Source organism: Camelus dromedarius, chromosome 12 (assembly GCF_036321535.1).
Source record: "Camelus dromedarius isolate mCamDro1 chromosome 12, mCamDro1.pat, whole genome shotgun sequence".
NCBI lineage: Eukaryota > Metazoa > Chordata > Mammalia > Artiodactyla > Camelidae > Camelus > Camelus dromedarius.
The window spans coordinates 15,030,554-15,052,891 of record NC_087447.1 but is presented as its reverse complement, the minus strand read 5'-3'; the positions used below and the strand labels follow the sequence as shown (position 1 = coordinate 15,052,891).

Genomic DNA, 22,338 nt, shown 5'->3' with positions numbered 1-22,338 from the left:
TGGCCTGGCTGGCAGAGTCTCTGCTAGGCCACAGCATACAGGATCCACCTTGATGATGGACTGGAGGGAGAGCCCCTGGGAAAGGGGATGTCAAGCCTCAGTGGCATCACCTGGCTATATCCCCAATCCTAGAATGGCAATGGGATGTCTTATTTAGGGGCACAGACTCTGGGGTGAAATTCTTACTTCCCCACTTACAGGCTGGGTGACTTTGGACAAATGAACTTGGCCACTCTGTGCCTCAGTTTCCCCATCTGTAAAAGGAGGAAAATAACAAGATCTACCTCACAGAGGTGTGACAAGGATTCATGAAGGTTCCTGGCACAGAAATGTCCAAAAAATATTAGCTATTGTTTCATTATTACTAAGTATTAATTATTCATAACATAGCATTATTAATTAAGCAAATGTTTACTGAGAAATACTATGTTTCAGCCACAAGGGACACAAAGTACCAGATGGAGGTTTCTAAGGGCTGGGATGGCATTGTATATATCTCAGGGTCTGCAGGTTCTGTAGTGGAAATGTTTATTGAACTGAACTTAACTGACACCCTTTCTGTCCTCAAGAAATTTACAGCCTTTCTAGGGTAACAAACAGGTAGAGTGCTAAAGAAGTAATTATAGAGCAGTGTGATTGAAGAGTGCTTGAGGAAGGTACAATTTCCATCCCAGAACCAATCCTAACAATAAAAAGTGTCTGCCTTACTGTGTATGTACCAAATCCTCACGATGGCCTCCAAGTTCAGCCCAGTGTGGCCTTTTTTGCTATTCCTGAGACGCATCAAGTACATTCCTACTCAGAGGGCTTTGCTCTTTCTGTTCCTTCCACCTCAACTGCTGTTCTCCCAGATACTCACATAGTTTGCTCTCTCGATCCACTCAGGTCTGTTCTTAAATGTTACCTCCTCAGAGAGGCTTTCTCCAAGCCCCCTCCTTAAGTAGCACTGCCGTCATCATTCTCTTCCCCCTTGTGGTTGGATTCATTTTTCTCTATAGCCCATCTCATCTCATTACCTGACATTATTTCATATATTGATTATTTGTTTCCTAACTGTCTTCCCCACTAAGCAATATGAGGTTAGAGCCCTGGCTCCTTGCATACACCTATATAGTATGATACAGTGCCTGATGCATAGAAGATACTCAATGAGGTTGGTGGGGTAGAGTTCATTGGTAGAGCGCATGCTTGGCATGCACAAGGTCCTGGGTTCAATCCCCAGTACCTCCGTTAGAAAAAAAGAAGAAGAAGGCATTCAGTAAACATTTATTGACTGAATTAATTTATAAACCCTTTCACCTCTTCTTATTCAATCCTTATAAAACTCCCCATGAGCTCATTTATTACTATTGCCCCCTTCCATATGACAGATGAGAGGACTGAGGCTCCAAAAATCTCCCTGACACATGTATTCATCAGTTTATCTCTTTATAGCCTACCTTATTCCAAAAAGGATTTCAGGTGACCTGGAGAGGTAAACCTCTCTGACCTGATCCAGGATGGACACTGGTAAGTGGCAGAAACAGTACGGGAGCCCACATCTTCTAGCTCCATCCTGATACTCTTTCCACTCCACCACTATCCGCGTGCCTGAGCCTGTGTTAGACGGTGTGGTGAGGGGAGAGAGAGCTGTGTGTGGGCAGGGAGCTGCCTGCCAATGCCCCGGGTGTTTGGGATGAAGTAGGAAACCTCAACAGGATGGAGAGGTGAAGATCAGAGTGGTTAGGTGGAGAGGAAGGCCAGGCGGGGGCCGAGGTTGAGGTTCAGATTCCAGCCTGGGCAGGCCCACTGGCTGCCTAGCCGTCTCTTACTTGGTATCATCTCCTGGCTGCTGGGCTGGGCTTGTTCTCACCTGCCTCTCACCCTCCTGGCAGCTCCTCTTCCCAGCCAGCCTCCTGCCCCGGCCAGCGGAAGGCGCCTACCAGGCCTGTGGTCCTCTCCGGGGGCAGCCAGCCGGCCTCTCGCAGGGCCCCCTGGTCAGGAAGTGCCGAAAGAGGAAGAGAGTCGCCGGGCAGGATGAGCGCACTGGGGGCCGGCCACAGTGCCGGGGGAGGCTGCGATGAGGCTGCAGCTCTGGGCCCCGTGGAGGCTCTGGAGACAGAAGAAGGGGAGCGGCCGGGGGCACTGAGGCAGATGTGGCGCTACCGTTCCTGGGATGTGCCACAGATCCCAGCTGAGGCCTCCCAGGCACAGTAGGTACTTGGGTGGCCCGGGAATGGGCAAGGGACCTCTTGCCATCTATGAGTCTTTTATCTGGCGTGGAGAGGGTAGGAGAAGCGAGGCCACCCCCTCCCTGTGTCCAGTGGCTCTTCAGAAGCTCAGAAAAGGGCAAAGGGTTTCCTGGCAGGGTGAGAGGGGCTCTGATGTTTGAAGTGCTGGGGGGCAGTGTGGGGTGCTGGACTTGCTGAGTTGACGGAGCTAATAGCAGGGAGATCTGGGAAGAGGAGCCCCCATGGAAGTGTGGTGTTGGACCCAGTGGGGTCTTCAGCTGCCTCTGGTCTCCTCCCTCAGAACTTGGTGTCAGAACTGTTGGGAAACTTTCCCAAAAGGATCCGTGCACCCCAGGAAGACTGTCAGGCCCACTTGTGGATTTCACTGCCACCTGGGCACTCGAGGCTGATGGGAGGGCTGGTGCCCACCCGCCTGGTCAGACTTTCTCCAGGCCCAGAGGAAACCTGAAGGAAGCTGAGAGAAGGTTCTGCGCTTGTGGACACTGGCTATTTCTCAAAACGGCAGGCTTGCCCACATGTCACAACTTCCAGCATTGGCTATACGTGGCTGGCTAAGGCTGGAGAACAGGCTGCCAGAACCCCAGAGAGGGTGAAAGTGAAGTGACACAGGATGTGGCTTCGCAGAGAGGAGTGCTAACAGAAACAGCGGGCAGCTGATATGGGCATCAGGGTGGCAGGATTTGGGAGGGAGAGGACCATACTCCCCAGCTTCCTGGCCTCCTTTTGTCAGCCCTGCAGGGACTATCAGAGGCTGTCCCCAAGCTGCTGATTCCCAAGCATGTGTGCTGACTGTGCCACCACTGACAACTGCTCTGGATCCAATTGCTTTCCTCATCTCTAGAGGGGGACAACCTCTGCTGGCCTTGAGGGGGTGTTTGTATGTGTCGGCAAGGTGTATTTCTGGGCAGGTGATGTGTGTGTAAGAGGGATGTGGCAACGTGTAACTGCTGGCCTGGGTTATATCTGTGTACAGGAAAAGATGTATATGTTTTCTGAGGGCATACGTGTTGGTGAATGAGAGTATGGTCCTTATGTGTATGTATTTTTGAGTGTGTAAGAGTTGTGCAGTGATTCCTGTAGTTTAAGCTATCTACAGGTTCTGCTGGATATTGTGCTGGGAAGGTGCTACGAGTCAGGAGTGTACCAAAGAGGAACAGCTTTGAATGGCTGTGGAAAGATGAATTTGTAAGAGAAATGTGTTGTTGGTGTGTGCCAGGGTCACTAAGTGACTTTGGTCCTGGTATAAATTTCTGAGTCTGAGAGGCTGGGGTGGGAAGTGTTAGTTTGAGTAATAAATGAGCGTAATTGTGTGTGAGAGGCGGGTTTGTTCTGTGTGTATGGGGAGCACTGTGTGACTTTTAGTTCCGTGGGCGTGATTTGGGAGAGCCAAGGGGGTAGTGGTGGAGATTGGAATGGCTACGACAGGCACAGGGTGTGCGAGAGAGGTGTCTATTCCTTGTAGATGTGGGAGGGGAGGTGGTGACAGCCGCCCTCGCGATTGTTCACTTGTGAGCATGTAGGCTGTTTCGTACATGTAGGGGTAGAGGGGGCTAAGAGGAAGGGAAAAAATGATTGCGTGTGTCGGGGTTCGCGCAGTGCGGGTGTGTCAGGCCGGAGAGTCTATCTGATCCGGGCGGACCAGCCCGGGCGTGGGCGGGGCCTAGGGTACCCCGCCCCTTCTTGGCCCCGCCCCTGCGGGCGGCCGAGGTAGGTTGCGGCGGGGCCGGTGGCCGACAGAGGGCGCCGCGGGCCAGTGCCACCGCGCAGCGGAGGGGGCGTGCTCGGCGGCGGGCAGGCAGCGGCCCGGCCAGCTATGCGGGGTCCTGCGGCCGCGGCTGGCGGCACTTCCTGGAGCGGCGGCGGCCGCTTTCCGAGCACCTGGGCGTGGGACGCGGGGGCGCGCGGCGCGGGGCGGGCGGAGCGAGCGCGCGCCATGGCCGCGGCGGGCGGCGCGGAGCCGGCGTGCTGAGCCCCGGCCGCCGGCCCGGCATGGGCGTCTCCCGCGGGCCCGGCGCCGGCCGGGGCTAGGGCCGGATGGAGCCGCGGGATGGCAGTCCCGAGGCCCGGAGCAGCGACTCCGAGTCGGCTTCCGCCTCGTCCAGCGGCTCCGAGCGCGACACCGGTCCCGAGCCGGACAAGGCTCCGCGGCGTCTCAGCAAGCGGCGCTTCCCAGGGCTGCGGCTCTTCGGGCACAGGTGAGCGGGGCGGCGGCGGGGTGGGCACCGCGGCACGGGTGGATGTCGCGCCTGGCGTCGGGAGGCATTCCTCGGCCACCTCGGTACTGACACGGAGCGGGGTCTCCTGGGGCACCGGCGATTTGAGCTGTTCTGGCATTGGCTCGTGTGAGGGTCATCCCCCAGCGTCCGGGCACTGGCACCGAGTGGGGGTCATTCCCTGGCACCGGCAGCTTAGCGCGCTTCGTCTCTGATACTGAGGCTGGGGGGGCTTCCAACTCTCCAGCAGGGAGACAGAATCCCCTTAACCCCCTGGCACCAGCAGGTAGGGCCACCATGACTGGTCACGATCTTCTTCTTGATTGACACTGATGGAACAGGGCCCTCTCAATCTACTGGCGCCAGTGAGGTGGGCAGTCACGTCGCCACCCTGGTCCTCTCTGTGGTCGGGATGCCTACCACCACTGCACAGCATCCGCAGAACATGGCCTCGTTACTACTGTCAGAACACATGCCTGTCCTGGACCATTGGTCACTGACTTAATCATTCAGCATTTTAAGCCTCTCCTTGGGGTTGGGGATGGCTGGTCACCTGTTTTACACTGCTCTTAATTAGGAGGAAGACCGCAACTTCTCTGCCAGGCAATGAGCATCTCTGCCCCTACTCTCTTCCAGGCCTGCTGGGAAAGAGATGGGGTGGGCTGCAGTCTAGAATCTGTGCTAGCTCAAGTTCCATCTTGCCCCCTCCCCCAGCACACCAAATGTCACCATCTTGTGCCTGTGACGGTTTTGACTGGGACTTTGGTGAAGAATTGGGGGGAGGCTGTGGAAAGATTGAGTGCAGGCAGCCCGTGGCGCTGGTGTTGGCCAGGAGCTGCTTCCTGCCTATGCAGCCCTAGTGTAAGGTAAGGGGAGGTGGAGCCCTGTGCGTACCCCCAGCTGGCTCCCTGGGCTCTTTTCTGACTGACCTTGTCCTTCTCCAGTGGCCACGAAGCTTGCAGCCAATCAGCTCAGGACCCCAGAGCCAACTCAGACTGGACTCTGACCACTTGGAGTCTGCCCAAGGTCTCCCTCTCACTTTTCTTTAGTTGTCGAGGCTTCATGGCCGTTGGCCCCCCGAGCTTTGCCCTGTCCCTTCCCAGAGGTGACTTCACCCACCAATAACATGAGCAGTTTTCTTTTGTATAGGTTGGTGTCCCTGTAAAGCTGACCTATGCCCTCTGCCTGCCTTACCCTAACCAGGACCCTGCTCTTTGCACCTGCACTGTTGCCAAGCACAGAGAGCTGGATCCTCACTCTGGCAGATGGAGCTCCATAGGCTCCTGTGAAGTCATGCAGGCTTCAATGTCATAAAAAACAGGGCAGGGTGCGAAGCTTCTTATACCTCTGTTTTGTCACCCACAGCCCTGCAAGAGGGAGCAGTTTACACCCAGCTCTGCAGGATGTAGCCTCCAGTGTTCACAGGCTTGTGAGGGGGAGGGAGGGGCTCCGCCAGAGGCTTCCTGTCGCTGCCCACAGGGTACCAAGTATTGGGCTATTCTGACCTGTTCCTGTGCCCCTTCTGAAGGGCACAGGTGTGCGCATGTAGGGATGAACCTCAGTCAGAGTCAGGAGGACAAATAAGAAGCAAGAGAACGGCAAGTACCTTTACATCATTCTCCAAAATAAGCAGGATGGATGTTATGTCTCCATTTTTACAGATGAGAAGAACACAGGATCAAAGATGAGTAGTTTGCCCATAGTCACATAGCAGGTGAGAGGCAGAGATAGAGTTTGAACTCCGGTCTGATACCAAAACCCACATCCCTTTCTCTATACCAGCTTCTCAACAGAACATCACAATGACCTAGGGAGCTTTAGGAGATACAGATTCCTAGATCTTAACTTTGGCATGTCTGACTCATCAGGTCTGGAGGTGGGGCTGGGCATTTTATAAAGTTTCCCAGGTGTTGTTAAGGTGCTACTAAGTTTGAGAACCAAAGTGTTACTCTGAGGATGATAAGTGATCTGATAGGATGCTTAATGAGAAGAAAATCAAACAGCACCTCTGAAAGCACATAAGGAATGTTCCCTGCATTGTGCTGGGGCAGTGGGGCATTTAGAAGTGAATGTATTTGGAAAACCCAGTGGAGTCAGGGAGAGGGCAATGAGGGGGGAAAGACTCTCTTGATAGGCCTGGGAGCTCAGAGAATCAGGTGTCCACAGGGCTGACCTCCCTCCCCTTGCTTTGACTGGAGGGAGTGGGGACAGGTATTTGGAATAGTGCACCTGCCTTGGCACTGCCCCTTTAATGCTGTTTATTTGGTCCTGCCACCTTCGCTGGTTGCCAGTCTCAAGTAAAACTCCCCATGCCCCAGCTGAAACCAGTCCTCCGTCTTTCCCCCAGGCTTGGTGCTCATTCTCAGCCTGGCTCTTGCTGCTCGTTGGGCATCTGCCCTCTGCGTTTCCCCTGTCCTGCTCGCCTCCTGCTCCTTCCCATACATACTTCAGGCCTTGTGGCTGCGGGGTCTGCTGAGTGAATAGACAGTGGCTAGAAGGGAAGATCAAGGGTAACAAATAAGTTGGTGGTGCTGCTGAAGCTGTGTTGAGAATTCCACATTCAGATCTTGGCTCTGTAGTAGAGTTCTAGAATCGATTAGTGCTCTCTGCTGCGGGCTTGGAAGGGGTAGTGATGGTACATGGGCCGCGTGTTTGGCCACATCCCTGGCCCAGCCAGGTACAATGGTCTCTGAAGGGCAGCCTCTTTGGCACCTTCCTTAAAGAGGCTTTTCCCTAAAGCCTACCACAGCCACCCGCATCTGGCTTCACTCTCTTGGAATCTGGGGAGCAGCCTGCCATCTCTCCTTTTTATTTAGCCCAGTATGACACACGGCTGAGCCGTGCTCCTCCCCAGCTCCATTCCACCTTGCCTATCCTTGCTGGAAACCATCGGCCCCTCCTGGATGAGGAGGTATAGGCCCTGCCCTAATACCAGCACATCTGGGTTTTCCTCTGTTTTTACCTTTCGATTCTATTGGCCTGAGGGGTGGTCAGTTGGAAGTGGGATGAAAGTTGACTCTGCCTCCTTCTCGTCTTCCAGGGCCCACCTGGAGAGGACTCCCTAACCCTCTGGCCTGGTCCCAGCAGCCTGACCCTGGGCAGGTCATGCAGCCTGTGGATTAGCTGATTTTGCACTCCAGAGGCATCAGAAATTAGCTGGCACTTCACACATCTACACAGAAGGAGCCTCTGCACGCAGAGCCCTTGGGAGCCTGAGCGTTGGCTCTGCCACCCCTGCCCTTCATTAGTGCTTAAAGTCATTAGCTCCCAGAGGGCAGGAAATGCACTTGTGGAACAAGTTTGAGACAGTAGGTCCCATTTAGAGATGATGCTGCCCAGGGCCAAGTACGTATGGTCCTGAAGTCCAGGACAGCAGAGTGTGCCCCCCGGGCAGCCTGAGCAGAAGCAGCCCCAGTCAGTTGGGGTTGGTTTTGCAATGATCTGGAAGGGACTTGTTGAGGGATGCCTCATGTTGAGAGGCGAGAGCCCCATCTGTGGCGCCAGGATGTCTGGGAGCAAATGGTGCCTCTCTGAAAGGTCTGTCTTGCTCAGGTGAATACTGGGAGAGGCCCAAGTGGCCAAGGGAGGCAGGTACAAGCCTGAGTCCCTGGGGTCCTGCCAGTTGGGGAAGAAAAAGGGGCCTCAGTGGCTGAGCCGTGCATTGGCTCACCTCGCCCTGCCCGCTCCCCACGTGCCAGTGTGAAGCCGGCCAGGTCAGGAACTCTGGTAGGATCCCACAGTCTTCCCCCAGTCTCTGGCTTACAGGTCAGGGGAGGGGATAGGCAGCTCTTGTCATCTTTCTGTCCGTGTCATACTCCAAAAAGGTCAAATCTCAGGATGCAGAGCTGCCCAAGACTCTCACTTGGCAAAAAAGAGCGTGAGAGTGGGTGTCCTTCCAGGCAGGGACAGAGGAAGGACTGACTGACCCTGGGCAGCCCGAAGTCAGGAAGAGGAGGCCCAGCCTCCTCTGCTTCCTGGAGCCCTCTCCAGAATTCACGAATCACCCTCAAGCAGAGGGGGAGGCGAGTGGGCACACAGGCCCTGAGGCTTAGCCTGAGCTGGTCCCTAGGAGAAGCAGAGGTTGGGTCCCTGTACCTGGACAAAAGCTAGAGTTTCCAGGTCTGGAAGCTGACTGAGAAGCTGCCCTGCACTATTGCTAGAGTGTCACAAGGGGGCGACAGCTACCACCATGGGGAGGGCAGTGAGGGGGAGAGTCTCTTTCCAGCTAGTCCCCTTGTGCCAGAAGCCTGCTGTGGGTGGAGCCACGCATACCTTGGGCTGCTGAGCTACCTGATGCTCTAGCTGCGAGGGCGGGGCCAGTCAGTAGGCGGCAGAAGGCAGGCTGGGCGTGAGCTTCCACATCACCTGGCCCAGCCCCTTTCCCTCCCAGTCCGCCAAGATTGGGGCCCAGTGAGGGGGCCTTGACTGGGCCACTGTCTCACAGCTAGCTAGGGGTTTTCTGGGACTTCAATGCCAGTCCCCTGACTCCAGGGTCATGTCAGTCTGCTCCACATCACAGGACCCCAAAGCCTTTCCTGCTTTCTGAGAAGTCCTCACTTGGTACCTTCCAACCTGCCCTCTGCCTCCCCTCCTCTCTGCTGCCTCTGCTTCTCACCTTGGAGGCTGCTGCCACCACCTGAGCAGTTCTCTAAGTCTGCACGGGGAGTCCGGGGGTAAGAAGGCGTGAACGCTGCACCTGCATCCAGGCTCACCAACTCCCCTTGTTCCTGGGACAGATTAGCAGGTGCGCCTCTGGCTGGGGCCAAGCACTCATGTCTTCTCCCCTGTACTGCTTCCTCTGTGTTTCATGTGGGGACCTCTGATGCCTGTAGGGTTTCAGCCTCACATAGGGCCTGAGATGTGGTTCCCCACCCCCACAGTTCTCAGCACAGGGCCTGCCTGGCACTCCAGTCATGGTGGGAGCCTTAGAAGTTTCAGGTAGGAAAAAACAGACCAGAGCAGCGACCAGATGCCCTTGACCTATCAGTCTGCCATCTTTCCTCTTCTGCCCTTTTCCTTGGCTGAGGTACCAGAGGCATGAGCAGGTGTGATGAGACCTGGGCTCTGTGGCCCAGGTAGAGGAGGGAGAGGCTGAGGTGATGGGCCCTCCCACCCCTGCTTACACTCCCCTGCCTCCAGGTGAGTGGTGTGCCAGCTCGTCTTTCTCTGGTGATTAACAGTGGCCAGAAGCTTGTAAATCCATCCATTTCATGTAACCCTCTCAACAACCTTGTAGTTGATTTTATTCCCATTTTACAGATGAGACACCAAGGCTCAGAGAGGTCAGGGGCCTGGCCCAGGATTGTGCACCTCATGCCAGAGCCCAAATCCAAGTTATCTTTTTGCAACCCCAGGCTGGCCTACTTACTAGTACTCTTTTCTTTCATTCTTTTGTTTTCCCATCACCAAACTGCCATGGAGCCTAAGAAGGGGTTTGAGTGCTCCTTGAAATTGCGAGATTTTTGTCTTGTGTGGGAGTCAGGTGAGGCCCTTGAGGTGGTCTGTGCCTGGACCCCAAGGGAGAACTGCCGCCAGGATCCTAGCTTCAGAGGGAGCAAGGCTGGGCTGGGGAGACCCTTAAGTAGAGAGATCGGGGTTGTAAGCAGGTTGTCATCTGGCTCCCTGGCTGGATCTAGAGGGGAGGAGCAAGGCTGGGACCTTTTTATCTTGCTTTCAGAGTGCAAGGAGCAGAAGACTCAAAGGACATGTTCGGAGGAGCCCCTGATATCACCCTGGGGTCAGTGGGTGACCTGTGCCTGGGGAGAGGTGCTTGGGAGGAGGGCACAGCCCCCTCCCTCCGTCCCACCTTGCACCTGGCAGAACACCAGTTCAAAGCTCCCACTTAGAGGCCTCTCCCCTGCCAGGGCTGAGCCAAAATAGCTGTCTGGGAGCCTGGGCCTGCGCCGCCCACGCCCCAGCATCTCGTAGGTTAACAGCTTGCCTGTCTCTCCACACCCCCAACCCCCTTCCCCAGCTTGCTGCTGACATTTTACTGAGGCGGGGGTGGTTGTGAAAGGGGGCAAGCTGGTTCCTGCTCCCCCACCCACATAGGCACTCCAGTGACATAACCTGTCACCTGCTAGCCCTCCTCTGAAAGGCATCCTTTCAAGGGGGACCTTCCTTCCAGCCCTGCAGACATGGGGTTCCTACCGTGAGACTGTTTAAGGAACGCTTGGGGTTCCCTGCTGCTGAGACCCGTCCGTGGAAAACCCAGGGCAACTCTAGAGAACTATTCTTCCTCTGGGGGTCATTTTTTTTTAATCTTTTAAAAAGCATTAAATATTTTACCATGAGTAGAGTATACAGAATAATGTAACACCTACCACTTCACTTGGTCAAATCTTAACCACTATGCGTGTTTGCCTTAGAGATGGACGCCTCCGTGTTTCTCTCTCCAGAAGAAGCCACAACCCTGATTTGGGTGTTTATATTCTCATGGCTGTTTCAGATTTTTTCCTACATATGTGTGCATTCATAGCAACACATAGTGTTTTATATGGCTTTGCACTTGAGTTAAATGGCATATCATACATATTCTGATTTTAGGTTTTTCCCTCCATATTGGTTTGGAGATTTAACCGTCTTGAAACACGCGTTCTAGTGTGAACCCATTTTAACTGCCAATTATTATTCCCTTCTGTGACTGGCGGCTTCTTTGCCCAGTCTCCTGTTGATGGACATTTAGGTTGGTGGCAGGTTTTTTGCCGTTGCAGGCAAGCCTTCAGAGACTGCTGGTACACAGCTTCCTGTGTGTCTGTCCACCGGTGCTTGGTTACAGGGCGGTGTATCTTCAGCTTAGATAGTTGTTGCCAAGTTGTGCTCTAAAGTGGTCCTAATTTTTAGGCCTCTGGAATTATTTTCTGTCTTTAAGGTTTTGGTAAACCAAGGAATGGGTTACCATGAACAAACACTTTCTCTTTCAAGCTTGCAGTAGTCCCATGAGGAAGACAAGCTGGGTGTTATCCCCATAATCAGGTGAGGACGTTGAGGCCCAGCCAGGGTAAGAGACTTGGCTTGAGGTCTTAGAGAGCTGATCAGAGGCCAAACACCTCTGGACCTTGGAGTCCAAATCCTTAGAAAAGATCTTTGACCCCTGTGACCTCTCTCAGAGATTTTAGACAGATTTTCTGCCTTTGAGGCAAGGGAAAAAAAACCCTGTGTGGAGCATGTGAAGCCTGGGAGGCAGGGCAGGGCCCTGGGGGTTGACAGCTGATTCTGAGAAGATCTTCAAGGGGTTGGAGGAGGGAGCAACTTGGTCAGAAGATTCAGAGGGGGCATTAAATTTTGAATGAGGGAGGTGGGGGTGGGGGGAATGCTGCTCCTGGCGGATGGGGAATGGGAGCCTGTGCAGACACAGGAGAAGGCAATGAGAGGGACGAGGCACAAGGGAAGGGGGACATGAGGCCAACAGGGACTTTGTAACCCTCCCAGCAAGGTGTCGGGAAACTCAGAGGGAGACATACCGGTATTCCCATCAGAGATCTGTTTCAGTGTGTGCCTCTGAGACAGAAGAGATCAGCCCAAACCAGCAACTTGTCCACCCAGTGCTGGCAGGAGGGCCTCAAGGGCTGGCCAGCTCCTGTCTCTCAGTGTGATCCAGGAGGCTGAGCCTGGATCGTTCTCTTTTCCCTCCATTCACCCTTCAAACCACCTCCGGCACTTCTGGGCCCTGGGGATGCAATTACGAGCAACACATCGTCCCCGGGGCGCACAGTCTGGTGAGGGATACAGAGTCGTAAATCAGTGCTGATGGCCCAGAATAACCAAGAGAGGGCCTGAGCGTGGGAGCAGCTAACCCCATGGGAGAGGAGGCTGGGGAGAACTTTCTGGCAGGGCGGATATATCTGAGCCAACTCTGAAAAAATGAGAGGAAAAAGAGGAAGGAACGTTCACTGAGCAGAAGAAGAGAATGGGACTCCAGGTAGAGGGACTGCCGGGTGCCAAGTGCACAGGCAGGAAGAGACCCGTGGAGCTTTGTTTGACAGAAGCATCTGGAGGTAGAGTGAGGGTTTGAGAGCATGGACTCTGCGAGATGGCAGGCAAGGTATTTAATCTCTCTGTGCTTGAGTTTCCTCGTCTGTAAAATAGGGATAATAATGCTATTACTTTTATGAAATTCAGTATGTTAATATTGTAAAATGCTAGAACAGTGTCTGGCACAGAGTGGGCTATATATTTTTCAATAAAATGTAAAAAGTATGAAAGAGGGATGGGAGAGGAGGCTGAGACTGTTGACTGGCAGGCCCAGGTCTTTACATTCTGCTCCGTTAACAGTAGAGCCAATCCAGGGTCAGTGGGCACTTTAGAATGAATTCTAGTGGCAGTGGGAGGATAGCTTGGAGGGGAGGCTCTGAAGAAATGAGTCAGTCAGTCATTAATTCCACACACATTTCTTCAGGGCCTCCCAGGAACCGGGCCCTGGGACGGGGACTCACGATGTGAAGGAGAGAGAGACTGGGGTGGGGGGAGTTTCAGCATGGAACTTGGAGCTGGGGTCCTGGCTGGGCCCCCAGGCACCTGAGGCAGCCTCTCCTCTACCCTCCTTGCCCACACCCCCACCTTGTGACTTCATGTGGCCAAACCCTGTTGCCAGGTTTCATAAGGAAAGCTGTGGAGAGTGCAGAGTTGGCAGTGGCACCCAGCCCAGAAAGGGGCCTCAGCTGTCACTCTGGGTCCTCTGGAGAGAAGAGGAAGCAAGGTCTCTGCTAAAACAAAGCCAGCTGCCACCCCTTTGTGCCCAACAAAAAGAAGTAGCCTGGGCCTTGTGGTCAGCCCTCAGGTGCGGTACCCAAGGTGGAGGAAGCCCTTCTCTTCCCTTATGGCTCTGGCCCCTCCCCCATGGAATTCCCTGTCCCGTCCTCCTGAGCTGATCAGTGGTAAACACCAGACTCACTGCCAGACACCATGCTGGGCATGCCTGGATGCTCTAGACCAGGCCCCTGGCCCCCCAGGAGCTTATAGTCTGGTGGGTAGGAGGAACAAGGCATATGGATTTGAGAGAATCGGGACTTCCCAAGAGTCCCCTGGCTGAGGAGCCAGATGGGTGGTGTGGTGTCATCAGTGGGAGTGATGTACTCTTGGCTGGGCAGCTGTGAGCAGGTGGGATTTTGATATGAGGTGGGGAAGGAGGCCAGTATTCCAGGCAGGAGACATGACATGTGCAAGGACACAGCAGTGAGCTTGGGCTCAGCCAGATTAGCAGACAGAGAATAGGTTGCCTTGGTTAGAACCCAGGGTTGTGTCAAGATGGAGGAGGCCAAGTTAGTGTCACATTTGCTGGGCAGGAGGCTGTAGAATTCGTTCAAATCAGGAGTTCCCACAGTGTGGTCTTGGGGGTGCCCCTGACCCTTACAGGGGATTGGTGAGGTCAAAACGATTTTCATAATAATGCTTTCAGTGCTGCCCCGGTTTGTGCACCTTTCACTGTGTTAGTGTTTGTACTAATGGTGTGACAGCAATGTAAAGGGAAGCTGCCAGAATCTTGGCACAGACCAAGGCAGTAGCCCCAACATAGACACGTAGCCATTGTATTCTTCACCCCCCACTCACAACAACAAAAAATACCGTAAATATATTAATTTTATAAAGCCTAGATCCTTGAGTATATGTCTTTTTAAATAGCCTGTGTGAAGAAATGTGAAATTTACATAAGGCACTTTTGCTGCAAACTGAACTATGATGGTTGTCTTGAAAAGCACTTTTGTGACTGAGTTGCAAGCTCTATTTGTCCCTTTTTTAAAGGAACACCATTTTGACTTGAAAGAATACCTGACAGACAAAAACCCTTCAGACTTAGGTATTTGGCAGACATTTTCTCAAAAATGAATGAAGTTAGCTTATCACTTCAAAAGCAGTATCAATATTTGTTGCTACTGATAAAATTTGAGCTTTTGAGTGAAAATCAGAATTTTGGAAACTTTGTATCCAGTATCCAGAGATCTGCCTAACTCGGTAAACCAATATTTTCGAATGACCAATGTTTGATGTTTCAAAATTCAAAGTGCAAGACAGACCAGTGAAAAGTTCATTGATATCGTTTCAGATCCCATGTAGCTGCTGACCTTTGAGAAACTGCTTCTTGTCATATTTTGGTGTAGTAGCAGAGAATAATATCTATAATTGCCTGAAAAGGCTAGTAAAATGCTCCTTCCTTTTCTAACTACATGTCAGTGTGAGGCAGAATTTTCTTCATATACTTCAACCAAAACAACATATCACAACAGATTGACCACAGAGGCAGGTATTAGTATCCAGTTTGTCTTCTGTTAAACTAGACATTAGAGGTTTGCAAAAATTTAAAACGTCACTCTTCCTGCTAATTTTTTTTTGTTTTAGAAGATACAGTGAATTTTTCATAAAAGTATGTTATTTATATTAACAGGTCATGGGCTTATTGTTTTTAAATTAACAAATAGTATTTTAACCATTACTCAGTATTAATTTCTAATATGGTAAATATTAATAGCTATAACCCCCATAAATGAAACCATTTGGGGATCTTCAATAATTTTTAAGAATGTATAGGGGTCCTGGGACCGAGAAGTTTGAGAACTGCCACTCTAGACCCCAGGGGCAAGGAGGGTAGACTGAGGTAGCATTCTGGGTGGCGTGAGTGTGACATGAGCTGGCCTCTCCTGGATCTTTCAGGCCCCCTTAGCAGGACTGAGAGGCCCAGCCCAGCCACTTCTGAGCTATGGGAAATCCCAGGCCTCCACCAGCCTCAGGTACCCTGGTGGTTCAGCTGGGACCGAAATGCCACTTGTACTGGGGAATTATAAGCCTCGTATCTGATAGTGCTTGTGAAAAAGTACTTTGTAAGTTGAGAAACACTCCACAGATATTTATTTTTGTGGTTATCCTGTCTGGAGCCAATGCTTAGCTGTCTCAGATGCTTTCCTCAGACCCCAGAAAACCTGACCAGTGGGTGACCCCCACTCCCCCCCGCCCCCGAAGCTGAGGCAGGGGCTGCGCTGAGACGGGTGCCAGGTAGACGGGAGGCTACTTGGCTGTTGCTCAGCCTGGCTCTGGGGACTTTGGGAAGAGAAGCCAGGAGGCAAGGCGCGTGTGTGCCCGCCCGCCCACCGCCGCCTGCTGCACTGCTGGGAGAGGAAGTGCAGTCGGTTACCAATCGGGTTATTTTCATAACGGCTGTCTCAGGCTGGGGGAGGAGGGTGGCGAGGGGGAGGGGGCAGAGGAGCAGCCACAGCAGCTCGCTCTCCAAACTAGGACTTGCTCAGCCGGAGGCCGGCAGCCTGGAGCTGGAGCTGGAGCTGGAGCCAGAGCCCGGCTTGCCTGCCAGCAGGGACCCTGGCCCCCACCGGCTCCCCCACCTCCTGCCCGCCGCCCTGCCTTCCTGATCAGGTCAAAGGGGCTCCCCTCAACCCTTCCTTGCCTTCTGCTCCCTCCTCTTCTGGATCTGTCTGGGTGGGTCTGGGTCTGGGTGGATCCGGGTGGGCCTAGGCACCACCATCCCCAGTCAAGGCTCCTGAAGCTGATGGAAAGGGAATGGGAAAGGGTAGGCTAAGCTCCTGTCCCTGAGCCAGGGCAGCCGCTGTTGAGGTAAACATTACTGGCCCAGTTGCCTCCTTCACCTTGCATCCAGGCCCCCCTGTTCCTCAGTGTGCATTTTGGTTTGGCTTGGTTTGGTTTGATTTGGGCAGGATCCCTTTAGTGAGTAAAGACCTGGAAACCCTGCTTTGCAGGCCCCCAGGCAGGCCCCCCGCCTCCTTCCCTGCAACCTCAGGGCTGTGGGAGCAAAGCAGCCAGAGGTGGCTCTGATCAGCCGTCCCCTAGGGAAGCTGCTCCAGGCCCCAGCTCTGGGGCTGCTGCAAGTGTGGCCACCACACACCATTCCCAGCCTTCACCAGGAAGAGGGGCATGTGGGGCCCTGCACACAGCGTAGAATGTGCACTCTGGCTGAATCCCACAGGGTGGCCTCTAGTGGCAGAGGAGTCCCTAGGGACCAGGCCTGGTGCCAGGGGCAGCAGGCATTTGTCAACAGCATGAGCAGATACCCAGGTGGCTCCTTCTGCCAGGCTCTGTTCCTCGTGTGGTGGGTGGTGGCCATCCTGGGTACTTCTGCTTCCCTTTCTGGATTCCCACCCCCACTGTAGGCAGAGACAAACCCCAGGGGGTGGCATGATCCACACACCCTGATGTCTGCTGTGGGTATAGGCCCTGCCATGTCCCTTCTCAATGCTGGGCATTGTCAGGTACTTTATACCATCATCTCATCTGAATCTCCCTTAGATTAAACCTTCTAAACTATGTAGTATCATGCCCATTTTGCAGATGAGAAAATTGAGACTCAGAAAAGTTTGTTGGTCAGTCCAGGAAAGCAGTGGTAGACATAGGATTCCAAAGCCCATGGGCTCTTCCACTGAAATGAACATAGGGGATGAGACAATTTGGGCTGGGAGGCCAGGAGTCCCAGCCTTTCTAGCCAACAGCTGTTGAAGCTGGGACACTCATGTCCACTCACCCCCGGCAGCTGCCTCAGCTCGGCCGCCCGCAGCCGCACTCGTTGCTGTTCATCAAGGGTGCAAGCCAGACAGCACCGTGCATGTCTCTGTGTGGCATCCTCTGTCCTCCCCAGGCTCCCTGCAGCCTACCGGATGTTGATGGGGCCCATGAGTCCTTTCCCCACTATCCTCTTTGGGTGTGACAGGCTTCCCCCAGGTTCCCCACCAGGAGGCTGTGGGGCAGCTGTTTTTCTCTGCTGTTGGTGTCAGAACCCTGTAGGGCCTCCTCCGGTGACCTTTACATGTACTGTGTGGGGAGTGGAAGGTGACAGAGCATGAGGTGAGAGGAAGCTGCCGCTCAGGCCTGTGCTGTGGGAAGAGGCTTCAGAGCAGGCGGAGGAAAGGCTGGGACAGGCCTGAGATCAGGCCTGGCTTCTGACCCGACTCAGAAGAAGCCTCGGCAGACGTAGGAAGTCAGGAGTCAGGCAGCTGCTGACCAGAGGACAGGGGTTTCTATGGAGACCAGAGGAACAGGAAGCCTCGGGCCTGGGGGCAGGGAGTGCTGGGAGTATAGAGGCGTGGGTGCCTTAAAGGAGAGCTTGTCATAAAATGTCAAATCAGCCAGTCTGACAACCTCCTTGGACAAACAAGGAAACTGAGACCCATGAGGGGACTGCTTTGCAACGGTCACACAGCACCAGCCTGCCTTGCTCCCCCTTGTAGTGACCGCAGCTTCAGGCAGCTGAGGACACCTGTGGGCAGCATGTGGGCCAGAGCGCCAGGGAGCACTGTGTGGGGAGGTGGTGGGCAGGCAACCTCCTCCTCCCAGCCCCTCTTGTCAGCCTGGGTCTGGGGCAGCGGGCAGGGTCACCCCTCACCGCCACCGCAGAGCGCCTGCCACCCCTCCCCCCACTGACTGTGGCCTTTTGTTTTCTGGGTGACACTAGCATCAGGTGGTGTGTTCGGGTGACTAATCTCCAGGCTGGGCAGCTGTCACGGGGCAGCCTGACCAGGCGGGTGGGGAAAGCTGACACCCTGGGGGAATGCTGGCAAGCCTGTGCTCTGGCAGCAGGGGGCAGCTGGGCCTTCGGGCTCCTCTTCCTAGGTGCAGAGTGGACCCCACGTCAGCAGACCTGGGTTCAGGTCCAAGTTCTGCCGCTGACCAGCTGTGTGACCTTAGAGCCTGTTACTGCACCTCAGTTTTCAGTCAAGCCTCAGTTTCCTCTTCTCTGTAATGGAGCCATTGATCTGCTCACCTCAAGGGTGGCAGAAGGGCTCAAACGAGATGATAAAGGAAAGCACTTGGCCCAGGGCCTGTCTTATAGTAGGTGTTCAGTGAATGGGACCATTACTGTTCTCACGATGGCTCCCTTCCCTCCCCCACCCCACCATAAACCCAAGACACAGGACCCTTCTCTCCGCCACATCTCTGAGCACAGGCTTTGCCCTCAGGTGGAGGTGAGTTCCAGCACTGGCTCCACACCAACTAGCTGTGCACTTTGGGCAGGTGACCTCCTTGTGCCTCAGTTTCCCATCAAGACGGGGACATGATACAGTATTCTTTAGGATGTTGAGGTTTATAAAATGGTACATGTGTTTGTAAAGGGCTTAGTACAGTACCTGATGCGTGTGGGCACTCAGTAAAAGTTAGCTGTGAAGGTATTGATTTTAGGAGGAAGCCAAGAGCTCTCCTGCCCTTCTCCCTGTCACCTGCAAAGGCTGGGGACTGTAAGGCAGAGGCCCAGAGCAGGCAGGCCCAAACACTGCCTTCACCACTCACTGGTCACAGGAGCTCACACACCTTGGCCCCCATCTGCCTCCTTCTCAGTACCCTCCCTCCCATCCAGGGCCCCGGCCTGCCTGACCCACAGGGCAGTAGCAAATCAAGCATGGGGATTGCGGGTGGGAGGAGTAGGTGCTGGACTTGCAGCCCAGGCCTGATTCCTCAAGCCCATCATCTCCCACCATTTATCCAGGGTTTCAATCCTCCAGGCCTAACTTCTGTGAGAGGCCCTCTGCAGCAGTATTTCTCTCTTCAGCCCCAGGCAGATGTCCCTTGGCCATGGCTCAGACCTCCTGGTGGCTGCCAGGACCCAAGAGAGTACTTGATGGCGGGACACAGGTGGCCCTGGGCACTCTGGAGACATTGCCCCCCAGAAGCGTGCCAGGCTCCCTGCCCTTCCCCCACTATGAGGAAGAGGTGAGGGCCACTGTGCAGAAGGGGCAGTGGGCTGGGTGAGCTGGCAAAGAAAGTGGAGCCCATGTTCAAACCAGGTCAAGGTGGGTAGCTTGAGCAAGAACTGTCCCCAAGGCTTCTGCAGGAGGGTGCTCTGGACAGCTCAGTGTCCGGAATTCTGAGCATTCAAGTTTCTAGCATTGGCTCCCTGGTCCAGTTGCAGTTTGCAGACTCCCTCAGTGGCAGAGCTGGAAAGGTTTTCAGACATCGCCCAGCACTTTTACACACAAATGTCTGCACTGTGCCTCTTCAGAAGGATGAGACCAGAAAAGTTCCTACCATTAGCCCTTCAGAGACAGAGCACGCACACACCCAGAACCCAAAGGCTCTCTCTTGGCTCAGGTCCCTTGCGGCTTCCCACACCAAGTCCCTCCGGTGGCTTCCCGCACTGTACAGCTGCCTCTCCAGCTCTCGGGGGCCTTGCTTCCCAGGGGCCTTCCATCCCTAAGGCAGATGTCAGATCCTCTCCATTTCTGACCCCAATACTGAGGCTGAGAGTCTGGGGGTCGTATCAGGACTGAACTTTTCTTCAGAGAGCCTCATTTTCTTACCATGGCTTGGTTCGTGCCATGTCCCTGGAGGGGACAAGTAAGCCTAACCTACTCTGTGTTGGTGGCAAAATAAAGGCCCAACAAGAGAAAAAGCCTTGCCCTCAGCCCTTCAGTCTATCTAGGCTGACTGCAGGCTTCCAGCTTCCTTTTTCTTTTCCATCAGCTTCAGTCAAGGGAGTTGAAGTCCTTTAGGCCAGAGCTTTATGGATCATGGTGCCTGGACTGAGGGAGGCAAATGGGTAGCTGTACTCCTGGGGCAGCATGGGGCGGAACCAGGGAGAGCGCTAATGCATCCAACAGCAGTGGCTGTGGGCTCCCTGCTGGATCCTCTGGTAGCCCCAACACCCCATTTACATAGATCAGAGGCCACGTACCACTCCCTTTCCTCCTAAGTGTCCCTTCTCTGCTCAGAGGGCAGAGGCTGTGATTGGGCTTCTGGGCACAGGACAGGCCCTGGCCTGACCCAGCTCCTGATGCTCCCGGTCTCTGTGCCCAACAGCGACCTGCCTGCCCCTGCCATGGAGACCTTCTTTAGGAGACGCTTCCAGCGGAAGGCGCCAGGCCCTGGAGAGGGGCAGCGGCGGCCCAGTGGCGTGGGGCTGCCCACGGGCAAGGCCCGGCGTCGCTCGCCCGCCGGGCAGGCCTCCTCCTCGCTGGTGCAGCGGCGCCGCTCCAGTGCACAGCTCCAGGGCTGTCTCCTGAGCTGTGGCGTGGGGGCCCCACGCTCCAGCCGCCGGCGCTCCAGCACCGCACCCCCCGCCTGCAACCCCCGCTTCACCGTGGATGAGGTGCCCACCCCACAGCCTGCCACTGTCCAGGCCCAGCTTCTGGGCGCACCCCTGCTGTTGGCCGGGCTCGTGGGCATGGACGATGATGAGGAGGAGGAGGGGGTCCAGGAGGAGGAGGTGACAGTTGCGTCACTGAGCGCTGCCTGGCCAGGCACCAAGGGACCAGGGCCACCCTCGCATCAGGGCGCCCTGCCCCTGCTGCCTGTTCCCCGCTGGCGCCGGCGCCAGGCATCCTCCCACCTGCTGCCCGCCGATGTGGTGTACGACCACGCCCTCTGGGGCCTGCACGGTTACTACCGGCGCCTCAGCCAGCAGCGGCCCTCAGGCCAACACCCCTTCCCTGGGAGCCGAAGAGCCTCGGGTTCCACAGCTGGTCCCGGGATGCCTGCCCACATGCGCCCACTGTCCCGCAGGCGCCAGGTAGCCCTGCGCCGCAAGTCAGCCGGACCCCAGACCTGGAGTGCCCTGCTTGTGTAGGTATAGCTGCGGCCAGCAGGGCGAGTGGTGTGACCTCTGGAGGGCTGCCGTGAGGGCCCCTGGCTCATTAGTGGCTCTGGGCCATGGTCTGAAGCCCGTGCACCGTAGAAGGGCTGTGAGGAAGGCTCAGTCTCCTTGGGGATCTTTCAGAGTCTTGGGCTCCATGGGGCGTCCTCTACCCTCCCTGTTGCCCTCCCTGTCTTGGCCTGGAGTTGAGGTCACAATGAGGGCAGAGATCCCAGGTGAGAGGAAGGAAGCAGAGTCGCCAAGTGCTCAGCCAGCCTCAGCGTTCTCCTTTTCTGTAGGAAAGCCATCACCAAGTCGGGCCTCCAGCACCTGGCACCGCCTCCTCCTGCTCCTGGGGCCCCGTGCAGTGAGCCTGAGCGGCAGATCCGGAGCACTGTGGACTGGAGCGTGAGTGGCCCGGAGCTGGGAGGGGTAGATGGGGACCAGCCCTGCACCAGGCTCAGGGCCACAGGAACTGCCGGGGTTGGAGGTACTGTGGGCAGCTGCAAGAGGCCTGTGGGACCTTTGGGGTCAGGCCAGACTTTCTGGGGTGGCCACGGTTGAGCCAGTCCTTAAAGCAAAGGGACAGTGGGGAAAACAGGATGGAGCAAAGTAGATTGTGGTGGCTGGAGCAGATCTGTCTTGGGAGAGGGAGGGTTGGTGGGGCAGGGCAGGGGTGGACTGGTGGTCTGGGCAGCAGACGTGAACTGAGCATGCTCCTCCCATGGTTTAGGAGTCGGCAACGTATGGGGAGCATATATGGTTTGAGACCAACGTGTCGGGGGACTTCTGCTATGTTGGAGAGCAATACTGTGTTGCTAAGATGCTGGTGAGTGAGCTCGGGGTGGCACGCTGCCCCCTGGTGGTGGACCCGGGTCTAGAAGCGTGTATGCCGGCTTGAGTGCCCCTGCTGTGGGCTGCCCAAGGATGGCGAGAGGAATGGGGGCTGTGTCCTGATGCCAGGGCTGGGGCTTCCCTGCATATAGAGGGCAGCTTTGCTGGGGCAGGTGCCAGGATTTCTCTGCCTGCCGTGAGGCAGCATCCTGGATGGAGTTACCTAGTGCCTCAGGAGCCCTCTCTTTTCTGCAGCAGAAATCAGTGTCCCGGAGAAAGTGTGCCGCCTGCAAGATTGTGGTGCACACTCCCTGCATTGAACAGCTGGAGAAGGTGAGTATGGTTCTTAGGCTTTCCTGTCCCTCCCCTCTGAGTACACACAAGTTACCTGTACATGTACACTCATGTCACACAGACATCGCCTACCAGGGGGCCCTACTGTGCAGGGCGGTGAAGAACCAAGGACCCTGGAACCAAAAGGCCTGCATTTGCAGCCTGGCTCCCCCCCTTTTATTTGCTGCTGTGTCCGCACTGCTCAGAA

The 22,338-nt window shown here is 55.1% G+C and overlaps 1 protein-coding gene and 1 long non-coding RNA gene across 21 annotated transcripts in view; one reads left to right on the top strand and one right to left on the bottom strand.

Moving 5' to 3' along the window:
• Positions 1–2,010, bottom strand: part of LOC116155314 (uncharacterized) — a 45,628-nt gene extending 43,618 nt beyond the window's left edge. The window contains exon 1 of one of the 2 annotated variants that reach the window (XR_010383347.1): positions 1,853–2,010. This is a non-coding gene — a long non-coding RNA (uncharacterized LOC116155314). The remainder of the gene's footprint in view (positions 1–1,852) is intronic. The other variant, XR_004139189.2, reaches the window with a different exon arrangement.
• Positions 1–22,338, top strand: part of DGKZ (diacylglycerol kinase zeta) — a 40,616-nt gene that overhangs the window by 7,394 nt on the left and 10,884 nt on the right. For 3 of the 19 annotated variants that reach the window (XM_064492406.1, XM_031459715.2, XM_031459705.2), the window contains exons 1-4: positions 2,002–2,192; positions 21,263–21,371; positions 21,697–21,792; positions 22,053–22,130. In XM_064492406.1, coding sequence (XP_064348476.1) covers positions 2,017–2,192; positions 21,263–21,371; positions 21,697–21,792; positions 22,053–22,130 — 459 coding nt within the window. In that variant the 5' untranslated portion in view covers positions 2,002–2,016. The other 16 variants (XM_031459701.2, XM_031459698.2, XM_064492403.1 and 13 more) reach the window with 14 other exon arrangements.